Source organism: Loxodonta africana, chromosome 3 (genome assembly GCF_030014295.1).
Source record: "Loxodonta africana isolate mLoxAfr1 chromosome 3, mLoxAfr1.hap2, whole genome shotgun sequence".
Taxonomy (NCBI): Eukaryota; Metazoa; Chordata; class Mammalia; order Proboscidea; family Elephantidae; genus Loxodonta; species Loxodonta africana.
In genome coordinates, this window is record NC_087344.1 from 7096257 (window position 1) to 7114529 (window position 18273).

At 54.0% G+C, this 18273-nt stretch overlaps 1 protein-coding gene and 1 non-coding gene across 6 annotated transcripts in view; one reads left to right on the forward strand and one right to left on the reverse strand.

Annotated features, from left to right (window-relative positions):
* DPP9 (dipeptidyl peptidase 9) overlaps window positions 1-14361 on the reverse strand; it is a 52802-nt gene extending 38441 nt beyond the window's left edge. For 2 of the 5 annotated variants that reach the window (XM_064280325.1, XM_064280327.1), the window contains exons 1-4: window positions 14282-14358; window positions 13313-13365; window positions 10671-10758; window positions 4680-4936 (exon numbers count right to left, since the gene is read on the reverse strand). In XM_064280325.1, the coding sequence (XP_064136395.1) occupies window positions 4680-4936; window positions 10671-10726 (313 nt within the window). In that variant the 5' untranslated portion in view covers window positions 10727-10758; window positions 13313-13365; window positions 14282-14358. Of the gene's footprint in view, window positions 1-4679; window positions 4937-10670; window positions 10759-13312; window positions 13375-14281 lie in introns of those variants that run through there. The other 3 variants (XR_010321173.1, XM_064280326.1, XM_064280328.1) reach the window with 3 other exon arrangements.
* Window positions 14362-14668: 307 nt separating this feature from the next.
* Window positions 14669-14740, forward strand: TRNAG-UCC (transfer RNA glycine (anticodon UCC)). Its single transcript has one exon. It is a non-coding gene; the product is annotated as a tRNA-Gly (tRNA).
* Window positions 14741-18273: the final 3533 nt, after the last annotated feature.

Genomic DNA, 18273 nt, shown 5'->3' on the forward strand with positions numbered 1-18273 from the left:
GAATTGTACACTTTGAAGTGATTTAAATGGTGAACTTTATGTTGTGTATATTTTAACAAAATTAAAAAAAAAAAGTTGTGATACATGCTATACAATTTAGGTGAACTTTAAAAACATCATGTTCACTGAAAGAGGCCAGACACAAAACACCAAATACCATATGATTCCACACACATGGAATGTTCAGAAAAGGCAAACTCATAGAGACAGAAAATGGATTAGCGGCTGCCTAGGGCTTAGTGGAAGGAGCCCTCGTGGCACAATGGTTAAGCACTCCACTGTTAGCTGAAAGGTTGGAGGTTCAAACCCACCCAGTGGCTCTCTGGCGGAAAGACCCATCAATCTGTTCCTGTAAAGATCACATCACAGCTTAAGAAACCTATGAGGCAGTTCTGCTCTGCCACACAGGGTCGCAATGAGTTGAAATCTACTCGATGGCACCTACCACCACCACCAGTACATGCAACAACATGGACGAACCTTGAAAACTTTACGCTGAGTGAAAAAAAAAAAACCTAAATCAAACTTATTGCCATCGACAGGATTCCGACTCACAGCAACCCTATGGGACAGAGTAGAACTGCCCTATACGGTTTCCATGGAGCGGCTAGTGGATTCAAACTGCCGACCTTCTGGTTAGCAGCCGAGCTCTTAACCACTGCTCCACAGGAGTTAGGAGTAAAAGAAGCCAGACATAAAAGGTCATATATTGTATAAATCCATTTATACGAAATGTCCAGAATAGGTAAACCCAGAGAGACAGAAAGTGGATTAGTGACTGCAGAGGGTTGGGGGAAGGGGAGTGACTGCTAATGGGTGGGCTTTTTAAAATGATGGAATGTTCTGGAACTAGATAGTGGTGACGGTTGCACAACACTGCGCATACACTAAAAACCACTGAGTTTTCACCGTTAGAAAAATGAGTTTTATGGCATGCAAATCATGTTTCAGTTTTTTAAAAAAGCAAAGAACGGTGAGGTGCTGTGGAAGGCTGGGAGGGAGGGGGCAGCTCTCCAGCCAGGAGTGTCTGCCTGGGGACAGCCCCCATCTACAGGGACTCTCTGGAACAGCTGGCACCTTCCAAACAGGAAGTCAAATGGCTGGCCGTGCCAAGCACACAGGCGCCGCCTCCCTCCCAATCGAATTAATAAGTGATCACACCAAGTGGCCCCAACAGCCCCTTCCTGGGACGTGCTGCTGTTGGCACCAGTGACAACAAAAGGCAGGCAGGACAAGCAGCTGAGATGGCAGAAGACAGCCACAGAGTTCTACCATCACTGCCCCTCCTCTGCTTCTCCCCTCCTTCGGGGAAGTGTGCCCCACCCCCAACACACACACCCACCACCAACCCTGCACCTACCCCTGGCCACAGGGTGACAGGTGTCCCTGGCCTGAGCAAACACCATTTCCAGCCACAAAGTCCACAGTGACTGGCCCGGCAGGGGCACATGAGCAGGCCCTGGGCAGGGACAAGCCCTCACTGTCCCATCTAAGGGGCACCCGGCACTGCCCCAGCCCTTGCCACACTCCAGCCAACAGAAGGTGCCTGTGTGCAGTGGGGAGAAGGGGAGCTGCCCGGACGAGGAGGGCTGGCATGTAGACAGTGTGTCCTGAGCCTGGTGCTGGAGTCCTCGGGTCCCCAGCCCACCCTCCTGGGACCGAGAGCCAGCATACTTCCTGTGCTACTCTGTCTAGTCTGTGCTGGGCTTCATCACCCGCATCAGAGGAACCTTCGAGGACCATCTGGCGGCTCACCCAGCAGGCACCAGCAGCAAACCTCCTCCCAACCAGGTGGTGGGAGCTTCCGGGAGGACTCAGCTTCATCTGCTTTAGTCTCAGGGTAGCCCCTTTATGTCCAATGCAAACGCCCCCTGGGTGCTAGCACTGTCCCAGGTGCACAGGATCCACAGGTGACCACCAAGCGTTACGCGTGAGTTGACCCACGAGCCTGGGCATGAAATGACATCAGTGTTGCCCTGAAGAGGCTAAGTGACACAGACTCAGCTTGATGGTGAGCAACATCACCCCAAGAGAGACACGATGGCCTTTGGGCTGGAGAGGCCCAACTGTTTTAGATGTGCTTCGGGGTCTAGGCCACGTCCACACCCCCTTGTCTGCAGCTGCCCCTACCCAGCAGGGTGGAGGCCATCAGCGGTCCTCTGTGTATGACAGATAGCCTCCTGCCCCCAGCCCCAGACACACATAGCCCTAAGCTGATTGGATGAGGACCTGGAATCAACTAACATCTGACCTAAGTCAGCCAATCGGATTTCTTCTCCTGGAAATTTGGATTTCGAGAAAGCTAGCCCATTTCTGCTGGGAGCTGGAATCCAAGACAGGCGACCTCAGCAGTTATGGAGGTGGCAGGGGAGGCAGGTGCGCAGAGGATGGGGTGGACACATGGAGAAGGTATGCATGGAGCAGGTGCCTGGGTTCTAGAAGGTTCCCGCTGCTAGGTGCTGCTGTAGTCTGGGTGGACTTTCTGCCCCTGGGTGCCGTGAGACACCCCTACACCCATATCATGAAGTGCACTTTGCGGCTCTAAGGTAGCTGGGTGGGTTCCTGTTCCTTCCAACAGTACCGTGGGGGGTTGAATAACAGCCCCCCGAGAGATGTCCATATCCTGGTCTCTGGAACCTACGACTGTTACCTCACATGACAAAGGGGCTCTGCAGGGGGGGTGAAGTCAAGGATCCTGTGATGGGAAGACGATTCCGGATGGACCCGGGGGCCCTAAATGCAGTCACACAGGTCCTTATACAAGGAAGGCAGAGGGAGATTTGACACAGAAGAGGAGGCAAAGGTGATGGGGCCACAAGCCCAGGAACACCGTGGCCGCCAGCAGCTCTAAGAGGCAAGGAAGGGGCCTCCCCGGAGCCTTGGGAGGGAGCACAGCCCTGCCAACACGCTGACTTTAGCCCAGGGCAACTGATTTCAGGTTTGTGGCCTCCAGGACTGTGAGAGAAGACGTTTCTGTGGTCTGAGGCCTTCCGGTTCATGACCTGTCACAGCAGCCGTGGGGAACTCACACACGCGTACCTCATCCAGAACCACAACCTGAACACAAGCATGTCGCCAAAGACAAGGTGTGTCAGGAGCAGGGTGTGGGGAGGCCCTGGGGCCAGCAAGAGAGAGACCTGCGGCTCCGGCTCTCTCTTGGGTAGCAACCTGACGCCTTTCCAGCCCTAGTTTCTTCCAGACTCGAGCTGGGCATCTTTTCCCGTCAAAGGCCATAGAATAAACATTTCTGACTTCTCAGCCACGTGGCCTCTGTTGCAACTCCTCCGCTGTGGTCAAATGCAGCGCGGACAACGAACAGGTATGGCTGTGTGCCGATAAAGTTTCATTTACAAAACTCGATGGGCGCCATTTGCCAACCATGTTCCTCTGTCCGGTCCTGTGCTGACCAGATCGCCACCTGGCTTCCACAGAGGCCTGTCCGTGAGGAGTGACAGTGCCGATCGCAGGGAGGGGACGGCCAGCCTCTCAGGGGCACACTCTGGATCCGCAAGGCAGAGCATGACGTTCCTTCGCTCATTTATTCATTCCAGTGTTTGCTGAGGGCCTGACCACGGAGTTCCTGGGTGGCGCAGATGGTTAAGCACTCGACTACTAATCAAAAGGTTGGTGGTTTGAACCCACCCAGCAGTGCCTGGAAAGAAAGGCCTGGTGATCTACTTCCAAAAAACCAGCCACTGATTTAGCTTACTTAGGAAAAAATGTCTGCCTTGAGCAGGGTGCTCTTTTAATATCTATCTCTATGGGATCAAATTGACAATAGCAACTTGAAAGGTTAGATGGGGACCTTAGGAACAACTCAGAAAAGAAGGGGGAGAATGGCTCCACAATTTGCAGAACATGATCAGTGTCACTGAATTGTACATGGAGAAATTGTTGAATTGGTGTATACATTCTCAATAACAAAAAAATTAAAATTATTAAAAAAAAAAAAAAGACGCTTGGCTGGCTCCCACAAGGAACTGCTCCGTCCTGCTTTGCGAGGCCTTCTGGCAAAGTGGGACAATGGCCATCGGCTGCACAGGTGCTTCCTGTCCACCTCCTGGGGGCCCTGGTCTGGCTGAGGAGGCTAGGAAGGCACCTCGGACCTGATCTGTGCCCCGGAGGGGAACACAAATCACGGCAGAAGATGTAGCAAGCGGGGCTCATGAGGCCCACCTGCAGAGGATGGGGGGATTAGCAAGGAGTCTGCTCAGCCACATGTCTAGAGCAGCGACAGCAGCACGGGGCAAGCCAGCCCTTGTTGTCAGCCACCGTAACACAAGCAAGGCACCTTTCCTTGAGCCTCAGAACCCTTCTTAACATAGCACTCACGGCCGGTGACTACTGGAGTTACTTGCAGCTCCCACCGTGCACCTGTGAGTCCCTGCCTACTTTCCCAGGCCCCAGCCTAGACGAGGTAGCTGGGAGTGACTCAGGGGGTGGGCCTGGCTGAGTGGTTTCACAAACCATCTCATAGGCTCTCAGGTGATTGGCCCCAAAGCACGTGCTGTGGAAACAGAAGGGGTAGAACCACCCTCTGCCCTGCTTGCCGCACACCTGACGTTCTCGTGGACCCTTCCCCCGCCTCCCAGCTGGCCCAGACCATCACTGTGAACAGGCTGCATTCCCGGGGGCAGGCCGCCTGAGACCAATGCCTGGCCCAGGGGTGCCCAGCTTACCCAGGTAGTAGAGGCGGTGCGAGTGGGGGCCCGACTCATCCGTCTTCTGCACAAACTGGAAGTCATGGGGTGCCTTGTTGACGATGAGGCCTGAGTACTTGCGGCTGCCGTGAATGATGCTCCGCAGCCCCTCCCACGAGTGCTTCTGCACCTGGAAGCGGGATCCTGGCTCATCCATCTCCACGGAGTCGCCCCGCTCCGACGACGGTGCATCGGCATCGGCCATCCTCACGGCCCCCTCAGAATTCAGCGAGAAGCTGTGAGGAGGAGGGGAGCGGGCAGGAAGATGGTGAGAAGGGAGTGCCACACCAGGGGTCCCTCATCAGGCCCACCCCTGTCAACCAGCACCAAGCCCTGCTGGTCCCACCCAGGATGTTGCGGGAATCTCTGTGCTTCTCTCCAACACCGCTTCTAAGGTCCGACCGAGCCACTGCCAACTGCTGCTTGAGTGATGGCAATTGCCGCCTAAGAGGGCTCCCCGCATTCCTTGGAAATATGGTTCCATCACACAAACTCTCCCCTGGGCTTCCCAGAGCCCCGGGATAAAGCCCAGTCCGCATCATGACTGCTGGGTCCGTGCCAAGCTCTCGAACTTCATCACCCTCCTCGCGGTCCCCCAGCTGCGCTGGCTTCACACGGCTCCTCCAGCAGGCCAAGCTCCTTCCTGCCCCAGGGCCTTTGCGCACACTGTCCCTTCAGCTGGCAACATACTCTTTCACTCTCTTTGACTGACTTCTAATCTGATCTCAGCCTAAACGCCAGGTCCTCAGAGACTTTCTATGGCCATTCACACTGAAGCTGGTCTCACCGTAACCTTTCATGTAAAAAAAAACAACTGTTGCCATCAACCCAACTCAACTCAACTCAACTCAACTCACAGCGGCCCCGTGTGTGTCAGAGAACTGTGCTCCCTATGGTTTTCGGTGGCTAATTTTTGAGAACTGGATGGCCAGATTTTTCTTCCAGGGCACCTCTGGGTGGCCTCAAGCCTCTAACCTTTCAATGAGCAGCTGAGTGTGTTCACTGTTTGCACCACCTAGGGGCTCGACCTTTCACATACACCTGGGTTTTCCTCCTTCTCTCCTTCCTTCAGTGTCTTCACTGTGACGATCAGTACTTGTTTAACGCGTCAGTCATCCCTACGCCTGTCTCAAGTGAGCCTCACAGGGCACTGGATGTACTGCGGGTGTTCTCCAGACAGCTGGGGCCGGAAGGAACCCTGCAGAGAAACACACTCGCCACTGCCACCGTAACAAAGCCCCGCTGAACGCCAGGAGCCAGCATCCCAACGCCGTCACCAGTGCCGCAGCTTGCTGTCCCGCAGGGCAAGGCTCCTGGGTGTGCGCTGGAGGTGCTCAGGGAAATAGGACACCACCATCAGGGCTGTTACAAACGCTGCAGAGGACCGAGGAGTGCACGGCCCCCAGGGCGTCCCCTCCCACATGAAGGCTCCCGTGGCTGCAGCCGCCACCACCAGAAGGCCTGGTTAGATCAGTGCTTATTTAGAGAAACCTAAATATTGCTGCGGTACCCCAGTTCTGGAAGAGCCTGAGCGGCCCAGTGAGGAAAGCAGCGCGGTGAGGAAAACGAAACCAGTTCAGCCTGGCTCGCCTCAGCACACGCTGAGGGACTCAGGCCCAGCTGGGAGCAAGGAGCCCGGGCACCGCCTTCTAGTCCTCTGGGATTGATGGCTTTACTCAGTGCAGGGAGTGGGGCATAGGCTGCCTCTCAACAGTCAGGCACTTGGCTGTCACTGGCCAAAAGGCTGGCGGTTGGAACCCATCCAGAGGCACCACAGAAGAAAGGCCTGGCAATCTGCTTCCAAGAGATCAGCCATTGAAAGCACTACGGAGCACAGGTCTACCCTGCGCATGCGGGGTCACCGTGAGTCCGAGTTGACTCCACACCAACTGCCAACGGCAACTCTGCCCACAGGACAGGGCGCCCCGGGCAGAGGGGATCAGAGAAAGGAAGGGCGGAGCTGGGCAGTCCCCTCCACTCCGATGGAGAAGACCGCCCGCTGCCACCCGGAGATGCCCCGTCAGAGCAACCGCCATGGGAAAAAGGACGCCTGCCCGCTCCGAGAGGCAAGGGGAAGGGGCACAAGAGCGCGTCCAGCCCCTTCGAAAATCAGGCCCCGCAGATGTCACTGCACCTAACCACCCTGCGAGGTGGGGCTCTCTGTCGAGGTGAGGAAACTGAGGCCAGAAGGGCAGGGGAGCCATCCGTGCTGCTGCCCGGGAAGGAGAAAAGGGCTTCAGTCAGGCGGCCTGACTCTCGACTGCCTCTCAAGGTGCCACGTGAAGAGCAGGGCTCAGATCATCAGCCCCTTCCACTCCCGGGACCCTGGCCTCGGCCCGCACAGCATCAGGTCCTGGGGGCTGAGCCACGGGACCAGGACAAGCCTCAGCGCAGCCCCGAAGAGCTCCCGTCCAGCAGGAAGGCTGTTGGGGGCACAGCTCAGGCGGGGAGAGCTGAGGGATGCACAGCACACAGCCCCTTCGGAAGGGGATTTCTGACACCGCTATAGGGTTCAGAGGTCACTTCCCAGCCCCAGCCCTAAAAAATGAAGGGAGAAATGGTTTCCCCTGGCTGGCCCTAGGAGTCCCTGGGTGGCGCAAACTGGTTAACATACTCAGCTGATAACCGAAAGGTTGGAGGTTCACGTCCACCCAGAGGTGCCTTGAAAGAAACGCCTGGTGATCTACTTCCGAAAAATCAGCCACCGAAGACCGTACGGAGCACAGTTCTACTGTGATACACGTGGGGTCGCCACAAGTCAGAGTTGACTCGGTGGCAACTGGTTTGGTTTTTGGTTCTTTCTGGGGACTTGGTCCTATGTTCTCTGTTGTGAAGCCTGAGGAGGAGCAAGCTGGCACGACTCTTCTGCCCTCCAGCCCAGAAGGAGCGCAGTGCGTCCAGCTCCTCTAGGGACAGCTTTGAAGACACAGGCCAGAGAGCTGCAGGGCTGTCAGGGCCCAGAGGCCACACGGGCCGTGTCCGGGGGGATGAGGGACTTGCTGAGGGCCACATGCTGTGCTCCCAGGCCTGTGCAGAGCTGGCTGGTGGGGGCTGCTGGGCGATGTGGGCTGCTGGGGGGTAGGAGCTGCTGGGCGGAGTTAACCAGAGGCCAAACAGGAAGCGGCAAGGGCTTACGACCCCACCCAGCCATGATGCTGCTGACAGCAAGCCCAGAACATGGGGCCGGGAACCCTCTGACCAGCCAAAGCGCCTGCTCACACTTTGCCCCTGCCCATTCAAGTTCCGCATATGACAGCAAAACAAAAACTATTAATTCCACAACTCCTGCCGCCTAAGAGCCCGGTGGTACCACTTACAAAATCATGGTGCCTGTTTATGTCCACAGAGACCCTGGGTGGTACGAATGGTTTAGTACTCAACCATTAGCCGAAAGGACAGCAGTTAGGACCCACCCAGAGGCGCCTTGGAAGAAAGGCCTGGCAATATCCTTCAGAAAGGTCACAGCCTTGAAATCCCCATGGGGCAGTTCTGCTCTGCACACATGGGGTCGCTGTGAGTCGGAATCAATACGGTGGTATGCAACGACACACTTATTTTGTCACAAAGAACAATAAAAATGACCTTGCCTCTGATCGCTGCTGCTAGCACAGGGAGCAAAAATGCAATCCAGGAGATGGGAAATGAAAGGAAACATTGGGAGAAGCTTCAGGGAACCTTCTAGACTGGCCGGGTCTCCACCAGGCAGCTCGAGCTCTCGGATGGGTTACAGCTGGGTGTTCTCTTGGCCCTCCCACATGCTGCTCTCCTGTCCAGAGGCAAAGACCTGACCACAAAGAGGCTGGGAAGGGGCACAGGTGGGCGGAAGGTGGTCCTTATGTCCCCGACGGGCCATTTCCCCACCCAATCCTGGGCCAGTGTTCTCCAGTCGAGAGTTGACACAGCTGGGGAAAAGAGAGCAGATTCCAAGCCACTTAACTCAAGGCTACCTACGCACGTCTGCCAATGGGTAAGCCGCCTTTGAAGCCCGTGACGTCCCCAGCAAACAACTCCAGCGCTCTCAGGGGAGGTACGTGCAAGGTGGGTCAGATTTCTGTGACCTCAGTCTAGGGCGTCAAGAGTGGGGACCATGTGTCCCCTTGGGTTTCCATTAGAGACCCAGTCGGGTCCGTCACGGAGGACAGAGGGAAGGCAAGGAAGAACTGAGGAATCTCAGTGTCGGCCGCTCCCCTCAGTTCAGCCGACCACAAGAGAGACGGCAGGAAGGAGGGCGGGTGCTTGAAGTCTCCTCAGCAGGCACTGGACAAGGGCGCGTGTGTGTGCGCCCGCTTGCGTGCCTACCATACGTGTGCCTACCGTGTGTGGGGGGGGGGGCGGTGGGGGAACCTACTGTGTGAGGGGGGTATACCGTGTGTGTGTGTGTGCGCCCGCTTGCGTGCCTACCATACGTGTGCCTACCGTGTGTGTGGGGGGGTGGGGGAACCTACTGTGTGAGGGGGGTATACCGTGTGTGTGTGTGTGTGTGTGCGCGCCCGCTTGCGTGCCTACCATATGTGTGCCTACCGTGTGTGGGGGGGCGGTGGGGGAACCTACTGTGTGAGGGGGGTATACCGTGTGTGTGTGTGTGCGCGCGCATGTAGGGGGAAACCTACTGTGTGTGTGTGTGAGAGAGAAAGAGAGGGGTGGGGAAATCTATCGTGTGTGTGTGTGTGTGTGAATGTGTATGTGTGTATATATCTGAGGAAACAGCTCACGGTGGCCCCTAGGACTGGGCTCTGGAGCTGTGTCCCTGTGTGGGGGTTCCAAGCACATGCCACGTCACCATCCTCTGCCACCTGGGCCTTCTACATTTACCACTAGCCTTTACAGAGTCTCAGTCCCTGGGTGGCACAAACAGTTAAGCCCTCAGCTGCTAACCGAGAGCTTGGCAGTTTGAGTCCACCCAGGGGCACCGCAGAAGAAGGTCCTGGTGAGCCTTCTGAAAACGCAGGCATTGGCAACCCTCCAGAGCACAGTTCCACTCCGACATGTGGGTTGCCAGGAGCCGGGGTCGACTCGTCAGCACCTGGTACAGCGGTTTTAGTCAGTTGACAGCCCAGCTCACCCAGGACCTGAGGCGTGTGCAGGTGAGAGAAGGGAGACTGCTCCCCACCAGTAATGGCGCACAGGGGCTTTCGGATCAGGCACCCAGGGAATCGCTGCACCTGGTGGAATCCCTGCTGTCACAGATCGCGGTTCCCTCCCTGCCTCCCGAGCTCTTGTTGTCACTAAAAGCACAGGAGCCTAAGACTACTAGACAGTGAGATTCAGATTGTTCATGCAGTTGAGGGATTCCCATGGTCCTTCATCTCACTCCAGGACTGACCGCTGCCCTGTGCGGGTCACATGGACTTACGTTTAGTCCTCACCTTGACCTTGGGAGCCGGTTCTGGGAGCAGCCCGGTCTTGAAGACTGAAACACGGACTCAGGAAGGTTGACTGGGCTGCCCAGCGGCACCCAGAGAGGGAGGGGAGTAGTGCCCCAGTCTATTGGACTCCAAAGTCCATGTCCTACCCAGCAGGCCAAGGAACCCCTGGGTAGTGCAAACGGTTAAGCACTTGACTACAAGCCAAAAGTTGGTGGTTCAAAACCTTCCAGAGGCACCTCAGAAGAAAGGCCTGGCCATCTACTTCTAAAAAATCAGCCACTGAAAACCCTCTGGAGCACAGCTCTACTCTTGACACACACGGGGGAGCCATGAGTCAGAATCAACTTGACAGCGACTAACAACCATGAACTAGGCCTAACCACTAGGCCTGTGGTTCTCAGCCAGGGGCGACTCTGACCCCCAACGGACACTTAGCAATGTCCGGAGACTTCTATGGTTGTTACGGCTTGGGGGGAGGGATGCTATTCAAACCAGGTGGGTGGAGGCCGGGGATGCTGCTCGACACCCTACAGTGCACAGGATGGCCCCACACAGCGTCCCCACTGATGAGAACTCTGGCGAGGACCCTGACCTTGCCTCCTACCTTCTCCAACGTCCCGTGTTCTCGTTGTCCAGGCGCAGCTTCTTAACCTTCCGCATGAACCACTCAGCGGCCTTCAGCAGGTGGGCGCCTGTGAGGAAGAGGGCAGGCCATGTGGCTGCAACCTGGAGCCCAAGCTTTCAGCCGCTCCCCATTTCTCGGGGCAGCCACTGGGGATGCCCTGATGCTGAGAGCAGTCTGCTGAGGTGGCTGATCCAGGCTCTGCCCTGAAATACGAGAGGGTGCCCAGCATTTGCCAGAAACCGGCATCTTTTTCTCTGAGCCGTTCTTCCAAGATGAAAAGCCCCTAGGCGAGGGGGGTTTCAGGTGACTCCAGGGATGTCATTTGCAAGGCACGCCCCGGAAACAGAGAACTCCAAATCCCTCACCAGGGCCAGGTCCCTGACAGCCTTGCTGACCTCATCTTCTCCCCTGCCCTAGACCACTGGGTTCCAGCCACACTGGCTTCCTTCCTCTCCCTTAAACACACTCACTGATTCCCACCACTGGGCCTTTGCACTTGCCGTCCCTCGGCCTGGGACGCCCTCTCCCTGCTTTTGGTATTGCTTGCTCTCTCTTATCCTTCAGGTCCCACTATCACTCCTTAAGAGGTCTTTCCTGAACTTGCAGTCAAAGGGACAACCTCGTTACTTCCATCACAGGACCTGACCTTTCTGCACAGCACTCAGTCTAGGACAATGCCTCTCAGCCAGGGATGACTCTGCTCCCCAGGGAACATTGGGCTATGCTGGGAAACATCTGACGGGGGGGGAGGGGGGTGCTACAGGCATTGAGTGGGCGGGAGCCAGGAATGCAGTTAAACACCCTACAGCACACAGGACGGTCCCTGCCAAAGAATGATCTGGTCATGGATGTCCACAGTGCCAAGGGTAAGAAACCCTGAATTAATTACTTGGGAAAAAATTGAGTTTGGTCCCTGCTCACACTTTACACCAGAATCCACTCCCACTGGGTCAGACGGTGTAAACCTGGGGGACCCTCCAGCTCCTGTGACTTCCCGCCACTCTCCTCCCCACTCAGTCAATGCATTTAAACGTGGGCAGCGTCCTAGGACGTCAGTAGGTCAGATAATTACAAGACACAGAGTCTCCTGGGGGTCAGTGGAATCCCCTAACCCAGGGGTTCTTACCCAGGGGTGATTCTATCCCCAGGGAACACTGGATGATGTCTAGGGACATTTGTGGGTGTCACAACTAGGGGGTGCTACAGGCGTCAAGTGGATGGAGGCCAGGGGATGCTGTTCAACACCTTACAGTGCACAGTACGGCCCCACCCCAGAGGACGATCCAGCACCGTCAGCAGTGCCCTAAGCAAGTAACCTCGCCTCGCTGGGACATCAGCTCCACAGGTACAGGGTCTAATCTATCCTGATTCCACTGTGCTCCACGCCCAGACCATGCCTGGCACACGGGAAGCCTTCAATAAACCGTTCAGTTTGAATGGCTCAGTTAATGTTCATTCTTGAATGCAGCCCAACACCAAAGGGACTGTGGCTTAATCACAGCCCAACTACCTTGCCAATGGGCCCACTTCATTTAAAGAAAGCAGCCCCTGGCTGCGGGACAGAGATCGTAATGGCAGAGGTGACACAGAATGTCACCACAAAGTAGGACTGGCTTCGTGCTCAGTCTAGTGGTGACAAGTATGGGCTCTGGGGTCAGCAAGAGACAGGTTCGAATCCCGGCTCTGCCACTTCTGGGCTGTGTAACTGTGGGGATGCCACTTAACCTCTCTGGGCCTCAATTTTCCCAGCTATGAAATGGGACTCCAGTACGTATGCCTAGGGCTACGGTATGGATGATCCACATGAAATTTTTATAAGCCAGTGCCAGACATATCATAAACTAAACAGCAACTCATACTGTCAACGAAACAGGCTATTTAGAATCACCCAAAGGAGAGGTCTGGGCTTGGGCCCCTTTCAGAGCTGGAACCCACACCACTTGCTGGTAAGTGCCAGGCACTATGTTAGGTGTAGGGGACACAGCCACACCTCCTCCAAGTCCTGCTGTGACCAGCACTCTCCTCTTTCTCTCCCTGAGGACTTCAGAGGATTCTTCCCAGGCGCAGCTGGAGGGGCACGCAGGGTGGGAAGCGTAGCCTCCAACAAGCGCACAGAAAGCTGCAGCCACCACCTGGGTCTGAGCCAACTATCCCTGAGGGCAGTGCCCCTAGGACCATAGAAAACCATTTCCACTGGCAGTGCAGTGGTTAGGAACTCGGCTGCTAACCAAAAGGTCGGCAGTTCGAATCCATCAGCTGCTCCTTGGAAACCCTACGGGACAGTTCTACTCTGTCCTATAGGGTCGCTAAGAGTTGGGATCAATTCCATGGCAAGGGGTTTTTCTATGTCCCTAAGGAGTCCCTGGGTGGTGCAAATGGTTAACACGCGCAACTGCTAACCAAAAGTTTGGCAGTTCAAGTATGCCTGGAAGTGCCTTGGAAGAAAGGTCTGGTGATCTACTTCTGAAAAACCAGCAACTGAAAACCCTTTGGAGCAAACTACTCCTCTGACACATAGGGGACTGCCATGAGTCAGAGTCGGCTCATGTCCCAGCACAGGCAAATGAACCCCACCAGCCACGCCCTGCCCTTCCTGGCTGCCTAACCCCAAGCCAACTGACCTTCTAAAGGGTCCAGGTAGCCTCCATTCCAGCTGCAGGCATGGGACACGGACCTTGATGAAACAAAGGTGCCATTAATACGGGGGCTGGAGGGGCCAGCTAACCATTCACTTTCTCCCACTTGGGCCTGTCAGGGCTAATTCTCCCTCCCCAGATAGACTGGAGTCTCACAGCCCTGCACTGCTATCTTCACTCCCTGGGCTGCCCATGGGACAAGAGCCTTCCCACCAGGCCCAATTCCCCCAGGAGCCAGCCAGGGACTCCAGGGATCGGCGACTCCAGTCCACACTCCCTGGGCCTTCCTCCCAGCTCCTGGAAAGCAGGTTCGTTCTTGCCGCTGAGGCGAACGGCTTCCTCACAGCCCACAGAGGGCAGGGGTGCGGCGGCAACGGGCCACTCACGATGGCTCAGCCCTGACACTAAAGAGGAAGTGTCCAGACTGGCCTAAGATTGTGTGGGAAGAAATCGTGGGGCGGCAGGCCAGGCCTGGGAGGGGAGGCTCGGAGAAGGGGCTGGGCTCAGGGCGACGGTGGGGCCGAAGATTCAAACGGGGTAGGAGGGAGGTCGCCGTCAGGGAGGTGACCTCGGCTCTCCCACAGGGTCCATATGCCTGCACGGGAAGGGGAGCAGGGCGGGACCTCCAGGGCCTGCAGGGACAGCGGGTCAAGGTCTGAAGCGGGCACAGCGTCCGGGTGCGGCCACCCCGGGAAGGGGTCAGAGCCCGGTGGGTGACAGGCAGGCTTGGGCAGCCACGGGAAGGGCGGGGAGGCCGGGCCGAGAAGGCGAGGGGCTAAGCGATGGCCCAGCGGAGGGGAAACTGAGGCTGGAGGCAGGAGGCGCCGGGAGGCCGGTCAAGGGCGGGTCCGGTCCGGGGATCGGGGAGGCCGGAGCGGAGGGCACCCGGGAAGGCGGGCGCTGGCGGGTCCAGGGCCGGGCCGAGGCGGGACGGGGCAGGCGGGCGCTGCTCACCGGGCTCGGGGCCGGCGCGGGGCGGCGGCCGGGCTGGGCAGGGCGTCCGGGGCTGGTGGCGCTTATGCTCGCGGCTCCATGCCCCGGACTGCGGCCCCGGAAGTAGCGGGCGCGGGGGACGGCGGAGGCGGCGGACGCGGGGGGACCCGGCGGCTCCCTCCCCTTTGACCCGGAAGTCGAGCAGCCCAGGCGGCGGCCTGGGATTGGGCGCTGCTCGGCCAGTACCAAAGCGGCCAAGGCGCTAGGGGGGGACATGCGGACCGGCTTCCAGCGGCGTTTTCCAAGAGGAACGCTGGTGAGATACACCCCTCGTGAGATTTGGTATCACCGAGCCAGACCGATGACACTTCTACTAGGGATGCTCCGGGAAAAGTTGTTTTCGCCGCAGCGTTGGTGGTATAGTGGTTAGCATAGCTGCCTTCCAAGCAGTTGACCCGGGTTCGATTCCCGGCCAACGCAGGCAAGCAGGTTGCTTTTTCACATCTTATGTAAAAATTTCCACTAAACACCCCAGACCGAAATTCCTATGACAGTTCCTTTCAAATACATTTTAAAATTTCACCAGAACTTTTAAAAGACGGAAGAAAGAAAAAAAAATTCTATTAAACACCCCGAACCAAAATTCCTATTACAGTTACTTTGAAATGAAATTTAAAATTTCACTGTAACTTTTATGAACGGGACATGTGTTGTTTCTGCCCGGGATCGAACCGGGGACCTGCAGCTTGTGAGGCGATGGTAATAACCGCTGCACTAGGGAAACAGGCAAAAAGCACGGTTCGTTACACTGTTACAGAAAAAAATATTCTAGGTATTGTTTGTTACATTGTAGTTCTTGACGTGAAGAGTGTCTGATCGCAATCTGGCCAGGTGATTCCAGCTGCTCATCCCGACACTCACCCCTCGGCTGGATGCATTGGAAACTGAAAGAGAAAAAATGAAGAAGAAAAAAATTTAATAAACACCCTCCCAACACACAAACAAGCTTTTGTTATTTACGGTCAATAAACATTCTATTAAAACAATCCAAGAACAAAATTGCCCGCAAACCTCTCCCAAAGCCAAACCAAGTTGTCATTGGTTCATCTTTAGGCAGAATCTATATTTAAAATATTGTTTAAGTTTCTCTCTGTATATTCACCAGTTTGCTTCAGACCAAACCACTTCCTAAAAGAACTTTCTAAAAAGGATTTTTATTCTGTGTTTCTGCACGCTGAAACAAACAAACAAACAAACAAACAAACCAACCTTGCCATCTAGTCAATTCCGACTCATAGGGACCCTATAGGACAGAGGAGAACTGCCCCATAGTGTTTTCAGGAAGCGGCTGGTGGATTCTAACTGCCGCACTTTTTGGTTAGCAGCCTGAGCTTTTAACCACTGCCCCACCAGGGCTCCAGAAACTTGGAGGGAGGCGAGGAGGAAGCCAGGAAAAAAAAAAAGACTTTTCATCTCATCACCCAGAGCTAACTTGTTAGTATTTTAATTAAAAAAAATAATAATAATAAAAAACACAGTTGCCAACCGAGTGGACTCGGACTCTTGGAGGCCCCATGTGTGCCAGAGTAAAACTGTGCTCCACAGGGTTTTCAATGGCTGGTTTTTCAAAAGCAGATGGCCAGGCCTTTTTACCGAGGCCTATGACAGGGAGTCTACTCAGGGCAATCACAGAAGGCTTTCCCGAGGTGACCCAAACCGAGGTGACAGCAGAGTGGAAATCTGAACGCTGCTTAGGAATGAAGACAGAGGCAGGTGGGTGGAGCAAAGCAAGGCTTCCCAGGGCTGCTGACACAAAGTACTACCAACTGACTGACTCAGACAGACTGAGTCCTCCCTTTCTCTCCACCAGCTGCACCATCCCCTCCCTGACGCTCACATCCTTCCTCTCTCCCCTTCCCTCTGGCTGCTCCAGCCACAGGGGCCTCCTCATTGTTCCTCCAACTCACCAAGCATGGTCCTGCCTCAGGGCCTTTGCACTGGCTGTTCTCTCTGCCTTTCCCTCAGAGGTTTCCAGGGTTCACTCCCTCATTTTCTTCAAGTCTTAATTTTAACATTACCTCCTCAGGGAGGCCTTCCCTTATAAATTTGGTTACTTGTTTCTCCTCTATCTCCCATATGGGCTGTAAGCTCCAGGCAGTAATATTGCCACTGAGTGGATTCCAACTCAAAGTGACCCTATAGGACAGAGTAGAGCTGCCCCAAAGGGTTTCCAAGGAGTGGATGGCAGATTCGAACTGCCGACCTTTTGGTTCACAACGGAGCTCTTAACCCCTGCACTACCAGGGCCCCAGAAAGGCAGATTGTGTTGTTGTCTGTTCATTTGTTTGTTTTAATCTATTCTGTTTGCTGCAGTGTCCCTAGGTGCTCAGTAAATCTTTGTTGAAATTATGAACAAATGAACATCTGGCTGGAGGACAGGAAAGACCTGGGGAAGGGTTAAAGTAATCTAGGTGGACTTCCTGGTGGAGGAGGAGACCTCTGGAGAATTTACCTCTTCTGTAAACCCTGTTAAGTCCTGACAGCTCACTTATCTGCAAAACAAAATTAAAGTAAAAATCCACCTCCTCTAAAGTGGTTTCTTGGGCCCTTCAAACCCACCTGGGGCATCCAATGCTTTCTGTTAATGCCAGGCAAATCGCTACCTCTCTCTGAGTCCGGGGAGGTCACAGCTTCAGAGATGTGCCTTTTTTTTTTTTTCCATCTAGCCACTAGGTGTCAGCAGAAGCATAGCTGGGCATTGCACACACGCACACCCACACACAGCAGCAACCCCATAGCCTTCACTGCCCCCCATACATCTCAGTATTTGCAGAGACACCCCCATAGCCGAGCGGGTACCCTCGCAGGCAGAGTTTAGGGTCCAGCTATCCCAGGAGCCTTTAGTGAGGGTTCCAGGGAGAAAGAGGAAAGAGGAAGGAAAGAAAGAAAGGACACAAGGATTCAATGTTTCCAGTCCAGGAAAAAATTCTTGCAAATGCCAGCTTCTTCCGATTCCTTTTATGTCCGGAATAAGAGGCTTGGAATCATGGAAATACTTACCAGGCGCTGCTCTAAGGAACAGTCACATTTTTAGCTCATTTAGTCCCCCCAACAGCCCCATGATGCTAGAACGTCATTGTCCCCCTCTTACAGGGGAGGAGACTAAGGCACAGAAAAAAGAGGTTAGGTAATTTGTCCAAGGTCACACGACTTATAAGTGTTGGAATAGGGATTCAAAGAAGCCAGCTGGCTTAACTCCAAAGTCTGTGATGCAAGACTAGATTGCTTTTTACATGGATGAAGTTCAAGGTTATCAAGATAACTAAAAAATAAAACAAAATGTAAAATATAATAAAATGTAAAAATGTGAAATGTAAAATACAACATATTTAAAAGTATAAAATACCATAAATGTAAAATATAACAGAAAATAAATAAACTAGGATGTAAAATAAAGGGACATGCAAAAAGAAAATAAATTTGAATGTGAAATTTTAAAAATAAACTGCCAAATATAAAATAAAATACTTAAAATATAGTAAAAGAAAAATATGAACTAAAATAAAATTTAAAATGAAATATAAGTTACAGCAAAATGCCAAACAGAACATGTAAAACGCATTAAAAAATAAAATAAAATGTAAATACAAAAATAAACTCTGCAACCAAATAAAATATAAAATAAAACAAAGTGAAAAATGTACAATAAAATAAAAAGTAAAATTCAATAGAATATAAATATAAAACAAAATACAATAAAATGAAGCAATGAAAAATTTAAAGTAAAATAACATGCAAAATATAAAACCACCAAATATTTAAATTAACCAATAGCCATGGATTCAGAACCAGCCATCAGAAGATGCTGCCTGGGCCCTAGCAGGGTCCCGTGTATAAAAGTGGCAGCAGCCCCACAGCTCTGTGGGCAAAAGAAGGACAACATCCCAGATGCCCACCCACATTCCCAGGCGGCCATAAAATGGAGGAGGAGCCTCTGCACGTCCTGAGCTGTA